Below are 21,719 nucleotides of genomic sequence, written 5' to 3' on the forward strand. Positions count from 1 at the left end.
TATGGGTAACACACAGACACACAAAGTTGGGCATAGGAGGTGCTGGCGCCCCTCAAAAAGGATATGTACAGTAGGAGCATCAATAGTTTTCATTATTTAATCTTTATTATTTATAACGCACATGCAAGAGTTCAGTTGATATTTGATATGAAGACATTTCCTCAAGAGCATGTACTGTAATACGCCTTCATAAGTTATCCCAGCTACCTTCAACATTGTCTCAGTAAAGGGACAGGGACAGGTTCTCGTCATCTCCCGTTTCTCATTGGAAATCAGTGACTTCCGTATGTTCTCGTCTTGTTGCCGTTTATTACTAACACAGCTGTCTCAACATGTCAGACAGTGACATTCTTGTACTTACAGCTTCCTCAATGATTGTGCCTGCTTTCGAGAGACCCTCTGTGATTTGAACTTAAGAAATATTACATGAGAGGGTGTGGGTTAACGTGATTACTGCCACGACAGTGATGCGGTCGGGAACGAGACGAAGTCGAGTTCCGCAAGCAGCACTTTTTTTAAAATGACAGATGTAGTCACTACGACCACAAATGTCCCAAGAAACTAGCTAGTTTGCTAGCGTTCTGGGAGAACAGAGCAGCTGCATTCTTTGTTTTGATTAGGTGGTGAATGGTGCTGGTTTAACCCACGGCTAGAAGCCGTTTCAACCAATCAGATTGCTTCCTCGAAACGACCTGTTGTAGAATTCTAGTCAATACACAGCCTTTGCGGAATACATGATGTCCAGCTGTTCCAAGTATGTCTAGACTTTTGAATCAGCTGATAAATAGTAAGTAGCCTTGCCGAGCCATGAGGCCCATAGGGCAGGAGCCTATCTCCTGTTTCTGTAGCGTGAGGCAGCTTGATGTACAAGTACACCCCCTGGACATGACGCTTGTTAGTATGTCGCCCCAATCCAACCCTTGATGCTGAGTGTCAAGCAGGGAGGCACTCACTGGGTCCCATTTTTACAGTCTTTGGTATGACCCGGCCGGGGATCGAACCCTGGCCTCCCAGTCACAAGGCCACTGAGCTGGTCTAGACTTTTGAATCAGCTGATGAATACCTTTCTCTCTGTGTCTCTCAGAGGTGGCCCCCTACCTGCGTGGAGGTATGCCAGGGCAGCAGGTGGTGCTGGAAGGGAACAGACTGGTGCTGACCTGCCTGGCTGGAGGCAGCTGGCCTCTCCAGTACTCCTGGACCCTCAACAGCAGCAACATCACAGGATGGTCGCCTCGACACAGGTGAGTTCAAAGTAACCCATCCACCCCCATCATCCCATCCACTATCACCTTTTCAGTCAGCCGTCAACTCCATAGAAGCTGCAGCACAATTATTGCAAATATTGCTCACTGTATTCCAACACAAAATAACTGCCATGCTTATAGAAAACAGAAAAGTCACCAGTGTGGTCTAATGCATACCAAATTGCCTGGTCCTTGAAATTCTAACTCCGAGAGCGTATAAGTGGACCGTTACGGCTCCAGTTGGTTCCATTCCTGGTCCGTATATACTGTATGTCTGTGTTTTTGTATTTTTGTCCCCCCTCTGCCCTCGCCCGCATCATATGCCCTCTGTCTCTCTCCGTCACCGTCAACTATACTGATGCCGTCTCATGCCCGTCAATCCGTCCACACGTCAGGATGTCCGTCCATCCGTCCCCTATTCCCGCTGTGCCATGTGCACAGCCAGTCCTCTCAGACTGTTTGTCTTTCCGTGTGTCACGCTGTCCCGTACACAACATCCGTTTTGTCCCTCCGTCCTTTATCATTATATATACAGTACGTCCCTCCACCACCTGTCCCCTGTGTTTGGGGGCGGGGCAGAGCTGCGGCAGGTTGCTATAGTGATGGAGTGTGTGGTTATACGGAAGGTCACAACATTTACTCACTATAGAGACAAAAGGGAGATTAATAGAACACCATAAATATACTGTACATTATACGATCTGTGTGAGGGAGAGAAGATGCCTTCAATATCTCTCTCTCTCTCTGTGTCTTCTGAGACGCACGCACGCACGCACGCACGCACGCACACACACACACACACACACACACACACACTCTCACATGTCTCCCCCCTTCTCCGCTCCCCCCATTGGCTCCCGGTCGCTGCCCGCACAGAATACAAAACTCTGATGCTGGCATTCAAAGCAACCAAAGGTATGGCTCCCCCATATCTTGCAAGTATGATCGAACCCTACAAACCCTCCCGCGCACTCAGATCAGCCAAAGCAGGGAAGCTGGGAAGTACCTTCAATAAAAACGCCGGGACAACGCTCCACACGTCCCAAACCATTCTGGCTCCTACTACGGAAGTATGGAATGCACTTCCCATTACGATCAGAACTGCAGCCTCACTCCCAATCTTCCACCGTAGTCTGAAAACCCACCTTTTCAGACTCCACCATGGCCCGTAGCACTTGCCCTAGCCCCTTAGATAGATAGCACTTTATGTAGACTTATGTAGCATTTTATACAGATCTATAGCATGTTACGTAGACAGCACTAGAATTGCATCTCAAGTAGTCATAGCACTTCACCATAGCTCTATCAATGTTAGGCACTCTCTGATTCAATTTAAGATTGTTCATAGGCTGCACTATTCCCCAACTAAATTAAACAAAATCTTTAAAGATTCTTCTCCCATGTGTGGAAAGTGTTTAACGGAACAAGGGACTTTGTCACATCAGTTCCTCCTATGTCATAAATTGCAACGTTTCTGGAATGAAATTTTTGATTTCTTGGCTAAAGCTTATAAAAGAGACTTCCCCCCGGCACCTCTAGTTGCACTCTTCGGTGTGGTGGAACCAGATCAAGTACAAAACAAATACGAGGCACAGGCCATCTCACTCGCAACACTGTTAGCTAGGAAATTAATACTACAAGCCTGGAAATCGGTTAAACCTCCGACAGTTGACATGTGGCTAAGGGAGCTGGGAGGAGTGCTGCATATGGAGAAAATTAGATTCACCCTGTCGAAAAAAGAACACCTTTATCTTAAAACCTGGTCACCCATTATTGAGATGCTTGTCACATTGGACTGAAGTGGTGTAATTGAATGTTGTTCTGCCCTGTAATGTCTAAATTAATGTTTGATATATGTATACTGTACACGTTTGTATTTTCTATGTGGGTACACATGTATTCATATGTCTTCCTTTTCACATCAGAAATGTTTTTTAGAATTTATAGTGATGTTGTTTCTGTCCTCGGAATGCCGTGTAGTCATCAGCCTTGTCAGTTATAATTTTATTGTTTTTGTCTTTTTCTTTGAGTTATGTTTTGTCTCCTTTTATTGTAAGTCTCTTGTTTGTATGTTTTTTTGCTATTTTTTGTCCGATCTGTAATTTTATGATTAATCATTACTGAAATGCTTTTATACCAAAAATCATAATAAACAGATGTTTAAAAAAAAAAAAAGTAGTCATAGCACTTTATAGTATATATGCATAGTATAGTACAGTATAGTACAGTACAGTACAGTACAGTACAGTACAGTATAGTATAGTATAGTATATAGTATAGATGTATACTGTAGTTCATATGTGTAGTTTCATTATATAGATATTCCACTGTTACGTTCTTAGCTTACATACGTTTCATGATAACTACTTTTTATGTATGTGATTTATTGCCATGCTTTTGTTCTTGCTTAATGTAAATCGCTCTGGATTAAGAGCGTCTGCTAAATGCCTAACACGCACGCACACGCACACGCACACGCACGCACACACACACACACACACACACACACACACACACACACACACACACACACACACACACACACACACACACACACACACACACACACACACACACACACACACACACACACACACACACACACACACACACACACACACACACACACTCTGATTGAAGACATTGCACCCACACACTCACACCACACAGACTGTGTGGGTAGTGGGGCAGCCAATGCATTCACAACATATTCAGGTTTCATAATGATGCACAAAATAAATGATACACACAGACTTGCAGGGAAAACATTCAGTTCATTGTAACCTGTGGTTAGCTCAGTGTTTGTCACTTGTATGGCCTCTCCAGTGCTGGCACTCTTCTGTCTGAATCTGAGCTGCTGAACCAGAGCAGGGCTCAGCCATTCAGCTTAAGAAGGGGGGGAAGGTGCCAAGTACTGTTGAGGAGTAGGGGTGTTTCACAATGTCGATGAGCAAAGTATTTCTATTATCTGGGAAATAATGTAAGCCCAAATGATGTTTAGTCTGAAATAGAACATATATTTATTGGGTTACTTATTCATGTTCAGCTGATATCTGTGAGCTTGTAGATAAGCTGTTTTAGATTTAATTGCTTCTCTGTGGGTGGTAGGATCCTCTCCTATAAAGGGGAGACTGCAGCAGAGCTAGTCAGTTATGCTCGGGCAGGCATCATGCTGACAGCCCAGTGAGAGAGCTGCTAGGGCCCAGGTCATGGGTATACCCTAGTTCAGTTTTGTTATTTTTCCTTTGTCCTATCCTGTTTTGCATTAAGTATTTTTGATACCTTTATTTTGGATTTTTGGCCAGTATTATCTTTGCTGTTTTTTTCATTGTGAATATCTGCACTGGAGCTGGAGTTGGGAAGAAATACAATCCACAAAAAGCATCGCTGAGAGCCTTGGCCCTCGGGCAACTTTACATAAACCCTAAGGGGCGAGGTCACGCCGAAACAACGGGGTGAGGTCACGCTAAAACAACAGGTCTGGGAATGCACGTACATTTGCACGTAAAGTTTAATTTCTTCATTGACGTTTCCGTGCCGGGTAGGGCGTAAAATGTGTGTTTATTAGTAAGGCCAGGCAGGGCCTCGGGCCATCTCAGTCAGGGCCCAGTTAGGGCCCTAACTGGGCCTTCTGCTTTTAATGGGATAAGTTGTGTTTTTAACAAAATCATTATTTCAAGGTAATGCCGTTTCAGAAGAATGCTGTTTCAGAACAAAAACGAAAAAATATAAAAATGACTTTATTCCTTTTCTTTTGATTCAGTTGGCATGGCTACCTTTTAATTAGAAAACAAAATGATTAATTCACCAGGATTGTTTTATAATTCTGTGTTTCCATGACATTCGCTTAGAGTAAGTTTACAAAATATCACAAACTATTTACAAGTAATTAGGCATAATTGTCCTAATGCAGCAATTCAAACGAAGAGGGGGTATTTGCGATGGAAAATAATTAAGAAATCACCTCATAATTTGGGTATATCATTGTAATAGCACAGTCTGCAGGGACGTAGCTGAGTATATTTTGGTTGCCCTACTCGGATATATTTGTGCTGCCCCCCCCCCCCCCCCCCCCCCTCCCGCAGAGAGTGCTGCGTTTTGTCATGCAGATCGGCTACTCTCGCTGTTTGTGAGGACGCACACACACAGGCGCTCGTTATTACACGGTGGAGCCGCAGAGAAAATTGTTATTATGAGTAATGCATATTGCGTGTATAGGTAGTGGACGGCAGTGGTCATATATGCGTAAACAATCTGAGTAAGTTCTGTGAAACCGCTGAAAACAAATCCAACAGCATTGAATTGCAAAGTGCAATATCATTCAAAGGAGATAATGTTAACTCTATCGTGTAGTACACAGCCTAGCTTGTACCATCTGCTACCTGCTGAACAGGTGCCCTGACCCTGAGGTTCTCAACCGTTTCTGGCTGTGACCCCCCCCAAAATAATCATATCGACTGTAGTAGCGAGGAGACAGGACCTTCTCCCCCATTGAGATGCATGTTAAAATAATCGATAATTTCGGTAGAAAAACATTCAAAATGTCTTCTAAATCTAGTCGACCAGGCCTGCACTACAAATGTGCTTGACATCATTTAAATTAACTAGAAATACGAGGAAATGGCAGAGCGAGAAATCAACTTTTAACGACCACCCAACCGGAGTTTTCATGTTGCACTGTAAGACTATGGTCAATAGTATGAATACCGGACTTCTCGCCTCGGCGAGTGGACTTCACGTTTGGCGAGTGGACTTCCCCTTTTGCAGAGAAGTCTTCACTTTCCGAGGCGAGTCGCCAAGACCAATCGCCCCAGAAAGTGAAGCCTTCTCTGCAAAAGGGGAAGACCACTCGACCCGAAAGTGAAGCCCCAAGATGGTCCGTTGCTGCCCTCTAAAGGCCCGAAATAATTCCCAAAATAGTGCCAGTGACATCTTTTCAACAGATCTCCATCTCTCTGCCTCACTGAGCGCATAACCAACGGGACGTCCATACGACGTCAAACAGACCTCTCTGTAACCACCAACCAACCCAGAACGTCCAGGTCGCCGGCCGTCCCAGCCAGACGTCCATACGACGTCCATACGACGTCTTCGATACGACGTGACAGTCAAACTCAGGATATACGACCTGCAGACTCAGTCCGTTGCAACAAGACGTCCATACGACGTCCATACGACGTCGACAGCTGTGGGTACCAGATCGGCTGCAAAATGTGCTCGCTGAGTAATTAATTTACTTGCTACTTAATCACAGGCAAACTTGTTATAGTTTTATGCCTTTGCCGACAGAGCCATTATGTTTCCGGTTGTCTGTCTGTCCGTCCGTCTGTTCCAACATTGTGAAAGAAATATCTACGGAACGCCTTGAAGGAATTTCATGACGTTTGGCACAATTGTCTACTTTAGACGCAAGGATGAACCGTTTAGAAATAGGTTGTCAAAGTCTAGGGTGCCAATAGCCGAGTGACAATGATACAGTACAGATACAATAACAAACATCCCATTATTGGTTCAAAAGGTTTTGCACTCGAAGGATTGGCAATTTGATATAAAAACAGTTTGGCTGATTTAATACTTCATCAGCAGTTTGAAAAATAAAAATAAAGTCGTTTTCCATCTTAGATTCTTTTGTAATTGTAGTCTTTTTGTAATTTTAAGCCTCTGTAATGTACCTTTTTAAAGAAAATGTAAGCTCCACCCCTTTTGACTGAACGACTATCGTTATACATACTCATGTATGCGAACGACTGTCATTCAGGTAATGCCATTCTGTATGCGACCCCATAGCATAGCCCCTCCCCACTTTAATGTGACTGCATAACAAATGTAAAGAAATGTAGATCTTGTATTTCCCAATGGCAGACAATCATGTCTGGAATGTGGAACTTTAAATATCTACCATCAAGGTATAACCTATGTGTACAAATGGTCAACCAGGAGTCAGGGAGCTAAGATTCTGGACGAAATGTAGGTTTATTAACCTGATAGCACTTTGTAAATGCAATATGTGAGTGTATATGTGTTGTCCTGTACACTGCAGTTATTTTTGCTACAGTAGTCTTGCTCATTGAGCCACAAACAGACCAACACAGAAGCAGTTATTGCCCAGAATAATATAGTTTTTATGTGATGTATTCCCATGCTTTTTTGTTCTTGCTTAATGTAAGTCGCTCTGCTCTGCTAAGTTGCTTGTTTCCCTCTCATTCAATGTAAATACTTTGGTTTAGATAGGTGATTCATATTTACAGTTGATAGATTAAAAGGTACATTTCATGTTTGCCAAAGGAAAATGTGTTATACAAATAATATTAGCCTTGCTTGTTATTGTTACAATGATACAGTACAGATACAATAACAAACATCCCATTATTGGTTCAAAAGGTTTTGCACTCAAAGGATTGGCAATTTGATATAAAAACAGTTTGACTGATTGAATACTTCATCAGCAGTTTGAAAAATAAAAATAAAGTCGTTTTCCATCTTAGATTCTTTTGTACTCATTTCATTGAAACATTTAATGAGTAATAACAAAAACATTGTATAAATGGTTAGAAGTCAAAAATAAAAATATGTGCAATAAACAAGAATACAAATGAAATGATGAATTGATATAGACTACTTTGAAAATATAGTACAGTATTCAGCTTTGCTACTGTATGGTTTGTCAATTGTCTTCGTCAGTTACTATTAGCTATTTTCTTTTAAGTGTAAAAACAGTTCATTAAGTCAGGTTTAGTTCAGTATGTAGGCTATATTCTCTTTTTAGTGATATAACAGTGATGTAAAAATGTACAAACTTGCTTTGTCAGTCAGACACATATCAGATGATCCGAATTAACATCTGTTTATTTCCTGTGCCTCAGGAATGTTGTACGTGCTGTTAAATGTACAAACTTGCTTTGTTTGGCAACTTGGTCATAGATATGTTAATATTGATTGCCTAATTTGTTTACTTAGAAGGATTGTAATTTCTCACATGCTAATATGTCATTAGCAGTAGTCATCATCATCATCGTTGTTGGGGGGGGGGGGGGGTGTTATTCAGGGGGTTTGCTATTCAGATGTAATTGCCTAATTTTTGTTGTTTTTTGTTGGACACATAAAATATAGGCAGTTCATTCAGTAGAGTAGCCTAGTACCGGTATGTCTCAACAATAGATTAGCCTACAGACGAAAGAGAAAGACCATATACTTTGAATGAAATGATTGAAATCCCATCATTTCATCTGCTTGCTGTAAGCACTGGACCAGAGAGAGAGAGAGAGAGAGAGAGAGAGAGAGAGAGAGAGAGAGAACGCGCGCGCGCACACACACACACACACACACACACACACACACACACACACACACACACACACACACACACACACACACACACACACACACATTTGAAATGTTTATTTATGTCCACATAATGAGTACAGGAATACCTTGTTACTGTACAAAGGACATAAACACTGCCAGTGCAGTTTGACAGTGGGAGAGCACAGTGCCGTATCCAGGGAATAATCAGCAGGGGGGCATTCATATTTCCAAGGGGGGCACTTGATTTTTCAAGTTCACATCCATATATAGCAATTAAGCTCTCACATTGGCCTATACAATAAAACAACACAAAAGGCTTGGAGAAGGGCTACAAGTATAGGTTCCAATTATACACCAAAACAAATAATATAGCCTAATTATTGTAGCCAACAGAACAAACAAACAAACATAGCCTATATACTGTCATGTGGAAACACGATCGCATCGCACCAACAACACAATGAACACAATGAGCATCTCCACGGCGGGAGGAAAGTAGAAAAAAAAGACTATAGCCTATGCACCAACCATTAATCACCAACAAATAGTTGAGCATTTAGGCTTATAGTGTCTTTTATATGTGGCCATCTCCACGGTAGGGGAATATGAGTAAAAGTTTATGCACCAACCAAAAACAACAAGTCTATATAGTGTATTTATGTCGGGAGGCAAAGGGGGGGGGGGGGATCTGCGCGTCTGCAGATTGCGCGTTTGCCATTATGAAGGCTACTTGGGTATTTGTCCCGTTTTACCTGATTCAGTGACGGTGTGCCAGAACCTCTGGCTTCTCTGGTGGAGAAGCATGCGGTGGTGGTGGAGGTCCGAAAGTTGAGCTGCTGCTGTGGAAGTTAAACAGCAGCCCTCTGCCTCACTGGAATAATGCTATCCGACACTCGCGAACCCCCAGTAATGTGATCCGACGACCGAATTTCGTTGTGCATTTAGTAGTGCTCGGTGCTCGAATGACTCCCCGCAATATTAACAACAACAGGCGACATGGCGTTGGTTTCAGTATCGTCATCAGTCTGCCTTTCTGAAGGTGCTGGTGGGTTTATAGAGTTTGGTGTTTTGGCTTTGAGCCAGTTCCTAATATCCATGATAAAATTTTACCGGTTTGGGTTTGTTTTCACTGTGACTGAAGTCTGAAAATATTTGAATTGACCCGGCCTGCGTGGCAACACAGGTAATGACGTAGCTTTTGGTGCGCTGCATCAAAACGAATCCGACTAGGTGCACCGACTAGGTGCCAGTGTACTTTTTATTATTGCATTTTTATTACTATGAATTAATTAGAAAATGTAAATTTATTATAAACACAAAGAACATGAAAATAACACATTATATATATTTTAAACCTGTAAAACATTAAAAATAATGGTGGGGTAGGGTTCTGGACTGGGGGGGCACAAAGTCTATCTGGGGGGGCAGTGCCCCCTAGTGCCCCCCCGTAGAAACGGCACTGGGAGAGCAGCCAGTTACATTTGTAAGCCCCTCACAACCAACTTATGCACATGCCCTAGGCTGCCAAAGATAAAAACTAAAAAGTTTACATCTGTAGCCTAGCTGTGAGACATCATGTATGACATCATTCTCACTATAATTAACCTTTTACCCTAATACATATTGCCTATACGAAATGAGCAGATCTACAAGATCACAACATTGTGAGCTCAGCAGATCTGCTGTAATAAATAGGTCTACTGACTGACTGACTATCTATAGCTCAGTTATGTTTAGAAAGCCACAATAATCATTTCTGGGAAAATATAATTAATAGGTTCTCCAGTCCACCATGTTGGTACCCACAGCTGTCGACGTCGTATGGACGTCTTTTTGCAACGGACTGAGTCTGCAGGTCGTATCACGTCGTATCGAAGACGTCGTATGGACGTCGTATGGACGTCTGGCTGGGACGGCCGGCGACCTGGACGTTCTGGGTTGGTTGGTGGTTACAGAGAGGTCTGTTTGACGTCGTATGGACGTCCCGTTGGTTATGCGCTCAGTGAGGCAGAGAGATGGAGTTTTCCATCTGAGAAATTACAATCCTTCTAAGTAAACAAATTAGGCAATTACATCTGAATAGCAAACCCCCTGAATAACACCCCCCCCCCCCAACAACGATGATGATGATGACTACTGCTAATGACATATTAGCATGTGAGAAATTACAATCCTTCTAAGTAAACAAATTAGGCAATCAATATTAACATATCTATGACCAAGTTGCCAAACAAAGCAAGTTTGTACATTTAACAGCACGTACAACATTCCTGAGGCACAGGAAATAAACAGATGTTAATTCGGATCATCTGATATGTGTCTGACTGACAAAGCAAGTTTGTACATTTTTACATCACTGTTATATCACTAAAAAGAGAATATAGCCTACATACTGAACTAAACCTGACTTAATGAACTGTTTTTACACTTAAAAGAAAATAGCTAATAGTAACTGACGAAGACAATTGACAAACCATACAGTAGCAAAGCTGAATACTGAATACCACGTCCATGCCGGAGATCCTGGCTTTGAAATTAAGGTGCAGCTCTACAAAAAGGTCTTCGAGGTCACTCAGCAGAATATCTTCGCATCAGCTGACAGCGTGGTGGAGACTGTAGTCAGAGACGAAACGGGATATGTGATCAACCAAGCCAATCTGAGCCGGGCTGCCAACAAGAGAAGAAAGAAGCTGAGGCCTGCAGAGCCAAAAAAAGAAGAATTTGACTTTGTGTTGGACATTTCCAGTGTACCAGGAGATTTTCTGCAAGCAGACATCAACCAGGACAATTCTCGTCACCTGCTATTTGCCACATCCAAACAACTGGATCTCCTGCAGTCTGTGAAACAAGTCTTCTTAGATGGGACATTCAAAGTTGTTAAGGCACCGTTCACGCAGCTTTTCAGCTTTCATGGGTTTCTGGAGGACGCTGACGGCATGAATGTCAAACAAGTGCCACTGACATTTGTCCTGATGTCAACTCGGAGGAAACGTGACTATGTTGCAGTGTTCAAGGCGATGCTGACCCTCGCACCCAACCTCAGCCACGTCGACATGGTGACAGACTTTGAGTCAGCGATTTGGCGTGCTGCGCAAAAGGTTTTTCCTGATGCACGGATGCATGGCTGCAGTTTCCACTTCACCCAGGCTCTGTGGAGACACGTGCAAGACCTTGGCTTGGCAGTGGCCTACAAAACCAACCAACCAGTCAGAGACTACGTGAAGATGTTGTTTGCCCTTCAATATCTTCCCGCCGATAAGATTGAAAGTGCATTCAACGTGCACGCAGCACGTGCCTCAGAGGAGCTGAAACCCTTTGTTGACTACATGCGGTCCACCTGGATAAGTGGACAGTGGAAGCCAGAGGTCTGGTGCATGTACAAGCGTGCCATCAGGACGAACAATGATGTCGAGGGTTGGCACAACCGCCTAAATCGCAAAGCACAGCGAGCAAACTTGCCACTTTATGTACTCATAGATTTGCTGCACAAGGAAGCTGCCTTGATCGACTACCAGCTGCGTATGGTGTCTGAGAACAAGCTACGCCGCTACCAGCGAAGGCAAACCAAGGCTACACAGGGGAATCTGGCCCAGTTGTGGAAGGACTTTGAGAGGAACGATGTCACCATCATGGACATGCTGAAGATGGCTTCAGAAGTGAATGGCCCAGTGTGGAGATGCCCCGGGGTAACTAACTAAAATGGGACGTGCAGTGTTTTTGTACACAACAACTTTTTGAGAACTTTTTTCAACTTTTTCACTGAAACAGTGTTTTTGTAAATATGACAACTTTTGAGAACTTTTTTCAACTTTTTCACTGAAACAGTGTTTTTGTAAATATGACAACTTTTGAGAACTTTTTTCAACTTTTTCACTGAAACAGTGTTTTTGTACATATGACAACAACTTTTTGAGAACTTTTTCACTTTCAACTTTTTCACTTATTAATTATTACTTTTTTCTATATTTTTTGTAAAAACTGTTGTTTCTATATTTAAATAAAATACATTACATTTGACCGTACATTTGACTCTTGTGTTATATTCTTGTGAAATATTCAGTAAAGTATTCTGGTGAAATATTTGCCATTTTAAGATTTCATAGTATTTAGCATCTCTGAGCCCAGGAATGGGTGTGACAATAGATACTTGTCTCCACCCCTAGATACTTGCATAAACACTCCCCCCATCCTCTAACCACTCCACACTGTCAACTGCACAGAATGACTTGAGTGGACACTTAGTAAAAGAAGTATAAGGATTGTAATGATACAATCTAAAAAGTAACTATAGGCTAATTGAGTTTTCAAATAAATACATGTGGCGTAAAACTGCTTGCAGCTAACACTGCAAGTAGGCTATAATTTATTGTTTAGTGTATGTTTTGTAATGATACAATCTAAAAAGTAACTATAGGATATTGAGTTTTCAAAAACTGCTTGCAGCTAACACAGGCTATAATTTATTAAATGAAGTTACTTGTAGTTTTAGACCCATGCTTTTAATTTTTAATTGCTAAATAAAAAAATGCTGTATGTTTACATTACCATAGGTACCTTTTTACCCCTAAATGCATGGCTTGAATCAGCCGTGCACTGATGTGAAAGAGTCAAAACTTTACCAACAGAAAGTCAGGGGAAAAAATACCTTTAAGAAGGGGTACTACACTTTTTCTTCACATTCAATGTTTGAGCTGTTCTTCTAACAACAATGTCATGCATGGATTGATCAAATTATATAAACGACGGATTTCACCCGCATGGATGTCATGGATTGATCAAATCATATAAAAGACGGATTTAGCACAGTAGCTAGCAAAGGCTGCAGTTCACATTCAATGTTTGAGCTGTTCTTCTAACGGATTTCACCCGCATGGATGTCATGGATTGATCAAATCATAGGGGAAGTCCACTCGCCAAAAGGTGAAGACATTTCGCCCCGGGCCCAGTGGTCTTCCCCTTTTGGCGAGTGGACTTCCCCTTTTGGCGAGTCGCCTAGACCAATTGCCCGGACTGCTCGCCAAGGGCGAGAGGTCTTGCTACCAATAGTATTATTGCCATCACCAGTCAGTCTTGTAACTTTCTCGACGTTAAGCTGTGTAATGTGTATGTGCTATGCAAAATAACACTGACAGCTATGAGGTAGGCGAAAGCTTAACCTGCATAGCAACAGTTGCTCAACTATTTGGATTGGCATTGGACAATTGCTTTTTGGGGTGGGATTTAGCGAAGGGCTAATTGAGTTTGACTTGGTTCCACATGTAAATATTGTAAAAATAGCAGATCTACAAGCTTCAGTTGCGTTTGTTTGGAGGCACCCGGACACCCTTCTGCAGTTTAGGCTAGGGTGACCAGATGTCCTGATTTGTGCGTGATTGACCCGCATTTCAATGACTTTTCATGCGTCCCGCAAATTGAGACGTTGTCCCGCATTATGATAGACAGTCTCCAGTTTTCAAATGTGCGCTTTATCTGTGGGTCTGTGGGAGAGCAGCGGAGCTGCACGCTGTCATGACAGGTCCAGGGGGCGGGCCGTGACTTTGTGTGTGCGTGTGTGTGTGTGTGTTGGTAGGTAGGATTGGCTGTCAATCAAACAGCCGGGCAGAGAGGGGGGAATCAAATCAATGCGGTGCGGATAGTTTAGTGAACTCCACCAAAACAAAACAACGCACGAAACACAGTACAACGAGTTAGCGTCTTAGCTAAAACATGGAGGAGAAAGGGGAAGAAAATGAAGTGCAGTTACAACAAGCACAGGTAAACTATTTCTCCGTGGGTGTAGACGCCATGCAGTGCAAGGCATATTGAAAGAGTCTTCTGTGACATTTGTAATTACGTTTCTCAGTGACACACGGAGGAGGTGAATAACGAAGTGAAGCAACGTGTTGATCAAAAGGAGGCTTCACGGAGCATGGGCACGTTTGCACTTAAAACCAAAACAAGAAGAAAAGGTAACAGCAGCTGAAATAACTAGTGTTTACCACACAGTACAACTGAGAGACTTTCAGACTTGTAATGGACAACATAAACACCTAAAAACACCTACAATATGTATATCCTGGCTGTGCTGCTATGGTGGAGAAAGTGTTTACAGTTTAATTTATTATGAGTTGCCTCCAATGCTGACCAATTTTGATTTATATTTCTGGTTTAATTTATTTGATATATTATTTATTTTACCTGTATAATTTCAAAATAATTTGAAGTACCGGTAGTTGGCTTTGTTAGGAGGAGGATACTTTGATAAAGTAAACATTTATTCATTGGTTCCTTATTGGTTGTAATTCATGCCTTCACAATCAAATCAAAGCCCCTTGGTTGGTTGGTTGGTCCAGTTGTATTGGTTGGTTGGTTGGTGAATATTGTCCAGTTGTATTGGTTGGTTGGTTGGTCTGTTGTCCTGTTTGTCCAATAATAGTTAATTTAAATGCATTTCTGTTAAATTTATTTTATTTGCATAGTAGTTCTATTATAGTTATTATCATCATAGTCCTATTATGTGCTACTGAATCAACCAGTTGGCAAAGCATACTGATACTGTAGATATGCTACTGTATGTGAGGGGCAGAATAGAAATGTCTAATTGAGAAATAGAAATGTTATTATTTTTGTTTTCGTGAACACATTATTCACGCGCACAACACAACCCGGCATGTGTCCCACATTGTCCCACACAAACACACTCTTTGTCATCTGGTTAGTTGGGATCTGGTCACCCTAGTTTAGGCTAGATATATATTTTTTCATACTACACATTAATTGCTTTTGACGGAATCATTTAAAATCCAACCGTTGTGTCCCTTCGACGGAATTCTCCGTCATTCTTCTTTCTTTATTGATATGAAACTGTCTCGCTGATAATCAACATTCAACACTGACCCGGTTTGCTAGGCAACGCCTTCGTCACCCCCAGCACCAGGATCTTTGCACACGGCCCCATAGAGCTCTCATTCAAAGTAGGATCTTCCTTGCCTCGCATCTCTGAAACTACGAGTTTGCAGTGGAGGTCTGCGAGCGAGTAACCCGGATGTGAAACCATGGTAATCTGACCTATTCTGTGGGGCACAGCTAACTGGCCTCTGTCGCCATGCACCTTGTGGCATACAATTAATTAACTGTTTAAGCGCCAGTGGGCGGGGCACCAATTTAGGCTCTGAGTGCCAATTATAAAGTAAGAAAGAATTTGTAATTCTATTATGCATGTAATGTGCATGTCATCACCTGTACAACAGATTAGAGGAATTTTCAAAATATGGATGGAAAAAAAATGAAAAAAAAATTACATTACAAAGACGGCAATATTTCGGGATCACGTCCATGGCTACCAAAGATGCATCGTCACTTGAAAATACAAATAAAAATTACTCTAAATTGTACAGTACTTGAGTAAATGCCTAACACGGCCTCATCCATGTTGTGGATGGGCTGCTGTGGATGGGCTGCTGCAGAGCAGTCTGAAAACCTAAAGTCCACAACTGTGATTCAAATAGTGAAATTAGCCTCACAACGCGTTGCCAATCAATAGGCCTACATTTGTATGACACTTGTATTGTGAAATAGGACATTGATTTACAAAATAAAAACCCATACAATTATGGAAATACATTCCATGCCACATTGATATGCAGATAAGCAGCCCTCCCATCAAGCAAAAAAAATAAACAAATTGCCCAGTCATCATCGGTAATGTGATTTATCAATCTTCATTTATCGGGTTTTTTTCGTGTATTTTACCAACCCTTTACCCATTTTGGCTGCGTTTGTGAAAGGAGGGGAAAAAAACCTGTTAAAAACAATCGATTTGTTGATGGGCTGTCAGCTGGCTGTCACCAACGGTTAGTCACAGTATGGTGGATACTGATTAGAGCCTCTACTGCTACTTTGTTCAAAGCTGACTTCTAGTCAAACTTTTAGCGGAGAAAGCCTAATCACTTAAAGTGCCTGCCACACTGCCTCTCTCCACAACGGCAATTAATGGTGCCTGCCTGGTCTCTCTCCATGACAGTTTAGGACAAGCCTGACCAATCAAGTGGAATTTCACTGGAAAGACATTTTTTAGGTAAAATAAATGAGTCCCTCTCTGAGTTTCATTATTATTTTGGGCTAGTACCTAATGCCATGTAGTTTGGTGCTCACAGCGTGTGTGTGAGTGTGTGTGTGTGTGTGTGTGTGTGTGTGTGGGGGGGGGGGGTTGCTTGGAGGGAACGGACGTTCGTATCCTGCCACAACGTTATGCTGCATTCACACGGTCAAGTGCAAAGCTACACTAGTTCACCTAGTCACAGACAGTGTCGTCGTTAAGCAGCAGTAAGGTCCCACTGGCAGCAGCTGTCCGTTTATCACTAGCACAGCCACAAACGTCCAACACATATACAATGAATTACTCACTTAATGCTGCACCTAATGCAGGTTCCATGTTTAATTCCAGCGTGTGTAACCGGCATTGCTTAAGTGACAGATAGTTTTCATATTATGGTCGGCCGCTAACGTGGTTTACAGCTGAGCTCACAATAACTTTCCCTTTCCGTTGTCATTGTAGCTTGTCACCGTAGCTTGTTTACAACTGAAACGGACTTCCTGTCCTCTGTCTTCCTCATCAAAATAAGAGCTATACTTGTAATGATTAGTCAACACTAGTTTAGTCTACTTACAGGATGTTAACGTCTCATTTGAATTCCTTTTGAATGCCTGTCATCGTTCTCTAAATCCCTGTCTCTTCGCTGTTGGCGCGCAAATGCGCTCGCATGCCTTTGATCTATACCGCGCACCAAACGTTTTGCCGACGCATGTCACCGCTGTACAAATGTATTCTAAACACAGTTTTCGGAAGGAAAACTAAAACGTATGGTGCTCAAAACCTCTTTTCAAAATATCTACAAGCTCATAGTGCGGCACGAAGTGATGGACTATGAGCTTGTATATCTGGATATACAAAATAACGTCTTTAACAACTTTTTTTTAATCAATTTGTGATACGATTTTGATGACTCATGGACATTTTCTGACCCTCGCTTCCACTAACCGTAGGCGGGTGTTGTTTCCATAGGAGACAAATTAATTCCGCAATGGTGGCCGAAAATGTCCCATCCATTCACTCCTGTTACAGTAGCCTTCTTCAGAGCATATTAAAAAGTATTTTTAATCTTCTCTGAAGGCTGCTGCCACACACGCACGCACACCGCAGACAAAAGGCGAGCAAATTGAAACTGTGTGAAAAGTTTTTTCTTTTAACCCAACTATATTACTATTTCCATATTGAGCAAATATCAATTTAATTGAAGGTTTCCTGTGTATATATACTACAATTACCCAACAATGCTGCTGCTGCGAGTGGAGAACCCCCCCCCCCCCGAGCCTCATCTAGACTCCCTTGAGCGACGGTGATCACTTTATTTGACAGCAAGGACATTTCCATAGACAGCAAGGATATTGAGTTGTCATCCTCTCCTCAATTCTTCCAGAATAATTCACTTTGTGAACAGAAAAAAAAAAAGAAAAAAAAAAGAAAGAAACCCCCACCACACTACTCAGGGCAGGGAAAGCTGCAGGGATTCAACGCGTATGAGAACAAAACGCCTGACGAAGCAGAATGCTGACATGGATATAAGAAAACTGAACAAGGTCCAATCAACTTGGACAACACATTTCAAGGTGTTCATATAACTGAATTGGTCACCAGAGGAGGCAAAAGGTGCTAATCATCAGGGACGATTTCAGAATTGGACAAGTACTCTATAGCCTGGCCCCTGCCGATGTGATTTCTGGTGCAGAGGGGCGAATTCAACATTTCCGGCAAAACAGCCGGTTGGATCCTATTGATTCACCGATCTGTACGCGTAGCCCGCCCCTGCCCCCCCTCCTCCTCCCCTCTCCTCTCCTCCCCCGTAGTACGCAGCAGAGAAAACACTGACGTCACCAAATTTGAAGCGACTGCACTGGTTATTGGTTATAGCGGAAAAACAAGGTTCACTCCCAGACCCAGATTTCCTGGCTTGTTTTTCCAGGCTTTGGATTCTGTGCATCTTGTATCTTGTATCTTGTGTCCTGTGTAGATTCCGGGGATGTGAGATCGTTGGAGATACCGAGTGCGTTGGTCGGTTATCTGTTAGACTATAGAGAGCACCTGGATCTAATATTCTCAAAGATAGCATTATGTTTGCCAAGACAGGGCAGAAGTGTTTGTTTATTTATGGGGATTTACCCTTGACGGTTGCGGGCGGCACCACCAGCAAGGAGTGTCCGAGCGGCTGGCCAACGTCGAAGCCTCTGGCCCTACTGGTCAAAGCTGAGACTGCAGGCAAGGCCCGTGCATTTCACAGTAAACAGTACTGTTGCCGGTCAACAATTTGACAACCTGTTGGTGGTCAACAATTTGACCACCTGTTGTTGGTGGTCAAATCGAAAAAAAGTAGAGTGTTCTTTCGGGTGCTTCAAAACGCCACTGAGCAACTTCCATTGAAATGAATAGCAGGGGGGCGGGGCTATCGCTCCTTGTCCTCCCTCTAGGTTTTATATTACTCTATCATAGAGTCTCTATGGTCGGGCAGGACGAGTAGGATGAAGGCTGTCTATGCTTCCTCCACACGGGGGCTAGGATATAAACAGCAGTGATAACTCAGAGATGTGTGTGTGGGGAGGAATCAATTGGCATAATAACAACATTGGGGAAAAAGGGGGGTAAAAGTTAATAATAAAAAAAAAAAGAACATGCCGTTTAGTTTGATTATAGTGTTAAAAATGGTTATGTCCTTTTGATTGGCTGTTAAAATGGTTAATTATGTCCTTTTGATTAGCTGTTTAAATAGCTAGTTATTATGTCCTTTTGAGTGGCTAAGTGGCCACATGAATAGTCCATCTAAATGCATTTAAATCTCATCTCCTGGTTAATTGTATAAGCCTCCCTCGTCAGGTTCTGTCTGCCAAAACACTTTGGAGTTTCAGTTTGTAGAGCCGAGTGTTGCTGATGTCTGAACCTCCTTTCCAAAACTCCCAGGTCTGTTCTGTGAGCTGCTTTCATCCAAAAATAAATACAGTACATGAAATAATAATAATAATAATAATATTAATAACCTCTGGTCTTGTCAACGCTAAGAAGCACTTGCTGTGGTAAAAGTATGGCATTCTGCTTGCCCTAATATGCATGCATGCACGGCACGCACGCCGCACGGCACGCACGCCGCACGGACGAACACACACACACACACACACACACACACACACACACACACACACACACACACACTGTGACACACACACACATAAATATATTGACCACATGTACAATACTGTACTTCTGAGAACATTTCTTTCAGAGATTGGTCCCTGGGGGATTTTTTTTTTTAAATCATCACATTTCACTTCCGGTCCACTTCCGGTTGTATCGACCGCCTAGCAACCATTCATACATTGCATACGAGCACGATCTAACTTAATCAGTCAAAATCCCTTAATTGTGAACGGTTGGATTTGAATTGACGAGTGTATACGGTTGGATTTGAATTGACTAGTGTATCGTCAATGGCAGGGAATATGTTTTAAGTTAATACTTTACCTAACAAATGGAAAACGGTGGATTTTATTCCACCTCCAGCACACTTTTAATCATCCATTAGCAACAGCAAACAAAAACAGACCACAGATCTGCTGTTTTGTGTCTGTGTTTGCTTTGAACTCCGCATGGGTTTCATGTGCACACTGGGATTCCATTCCTGTGCGGGCTGTCCACCAATATTAACCCATTTTGGGGCGGGAACCCCTTTTGGTGTTAGCATTATGCTATGCTTTAGCTATTGAAAAATAGCAGATCTACAAGCTCATAGCGCGCCACTTGGTGGCGCGCTATGAGCTTGTAGGTCTGCTATTTTCGAAAATATTTTTAGAATCTGATCTCAGGTCAGAATGGGTTAACAGAGGCGGCGTGGTGAGAATAAAAGGTGAGCCGTTTGTTATGCACGGCGTCCAGCTGTGAGACGTGCTATTGTTTACCGAATGAATCACACCGGGGGATCTATCTGTGCCTGTGTGTGTGAGCCACGTCCGTGTCTTCAGTGGAATGTGTCGAGACATTATCTTATATTGAGTTTTGAGTCTTTTTTGTTGTATACTTTCTGTTTAGCGAGATGGTTTCAAGGCGACACAATTTTAAAATGTAAATACTAGACAGCCCAGAGAATGTGCTCTGGATGTGATTGTCAATTTGTGACGACAACAACAAATGGGATTTTAAAAATCCAATTCAGTGTGCGCGTGCACTGTGTGTGTGTGTCTGTGTGTGTGTGTGTGTGTTGGCAGAATATATTGGCAGCCTGGCAGTTTAATACTTGGCTGTCCTCGTATTGGTAATGAGCCCCAAAGCGATGTCCAGTTTTAGTGTATTACTGTGTGTATGTGTGTGCGCGACTCCGCGCGCGTGTGTGTGTGTGTGTGGGGGGCACATGCGGGTGTATGTGTGTCCAAGATGGGTGTAATGGGGTTTTAATGGGTTGTGCAACTCTAACAGGGTGCCTGGCTAGACACACACACACACGCGCACACACACACACTCCGCCAGTCCGCCTACCCTTCTGTTGACATATCTCACACCTTAGTCCAATTCCACTCTCGGAGCAAGGTCGCACGCACACGCGCACGCACGCACGGACACACAGACACACAGACACACACACACACACACACACACACACACACACACACACACACACACTCTCTCTCTCTCTCTCCCGCCCTGCCTTCTGTCTCATCCCTCGCCAAACATTACTTCAACACCTCCCCCGTACTGTTTACAGTGCTTACATCTTGTCCACATCATATTGTTGACAGTCATTGTACAGTATTGCTCTTGATGAAACCCACTCTCACGGTCTGTGTGTTTGTGTGTGCGCGTGCGTGCGTGTGTATGTGTGTGTGTCTCCAGGTTATGGTCCATTCCAGTGCTGAGCAGGACAGACTCAGGTGTTTATCAGTGCATGGTGAGGAACAGGATGGGCGGCTTCATTCACAGGAGAACAGAGGTGCAGGTGGCCTGTAAGTAAACACACACGCACACATGCATGCACACACACACACACACACAGTATGCCACATTGATGGTTTTTTATTGTGATGTGATGTGTTTATTCACGAAGGTCAATTGGTAAGTAAGGAACAGAAGGAACACTGAGGAAGAGTCAAATT

At 42.8% G+C, this 21,719-nt stretch overlaps 1 protein-coding gene across 1 annotated transcript in view; it reads left to right on the forward strand.

Annotated features, from left to right (window-relative positions):
• The window catches only part of LOC308312064 (protein sidekick-1-like), a 313,497-nt gene that overhangs the window by 142,521 nt on the left and 149,257 nt on the right, over nt 1-21,719 (forward strand). Inside the window, exons 2-3 of the mRNA XM_080758887.1 lie at nt 1,085-1,241; nt 21,460-21,569. Coding sequence (XP_080615013.1) covers nt 1,085-1,241; nt 21,460-21,569 — 267 coding nt within the window. The remainder of the gene's footprint in view (nt 1-1,084; nt 1,242-21,459; nt 21,570-21,719) is intronic.

This window comes from Protomyctophum bolini (assembly GCF_963924005.1).
Source record: "Protomyctophum bolini genome assembly, chromosome: 3".
Lineage (NCBI taxonomy): Eukaryota > Metazoa > Chordata > Actinopteri > Myctophiformes > Myctophidae > Protomyctophum > Protomyctophum bolini.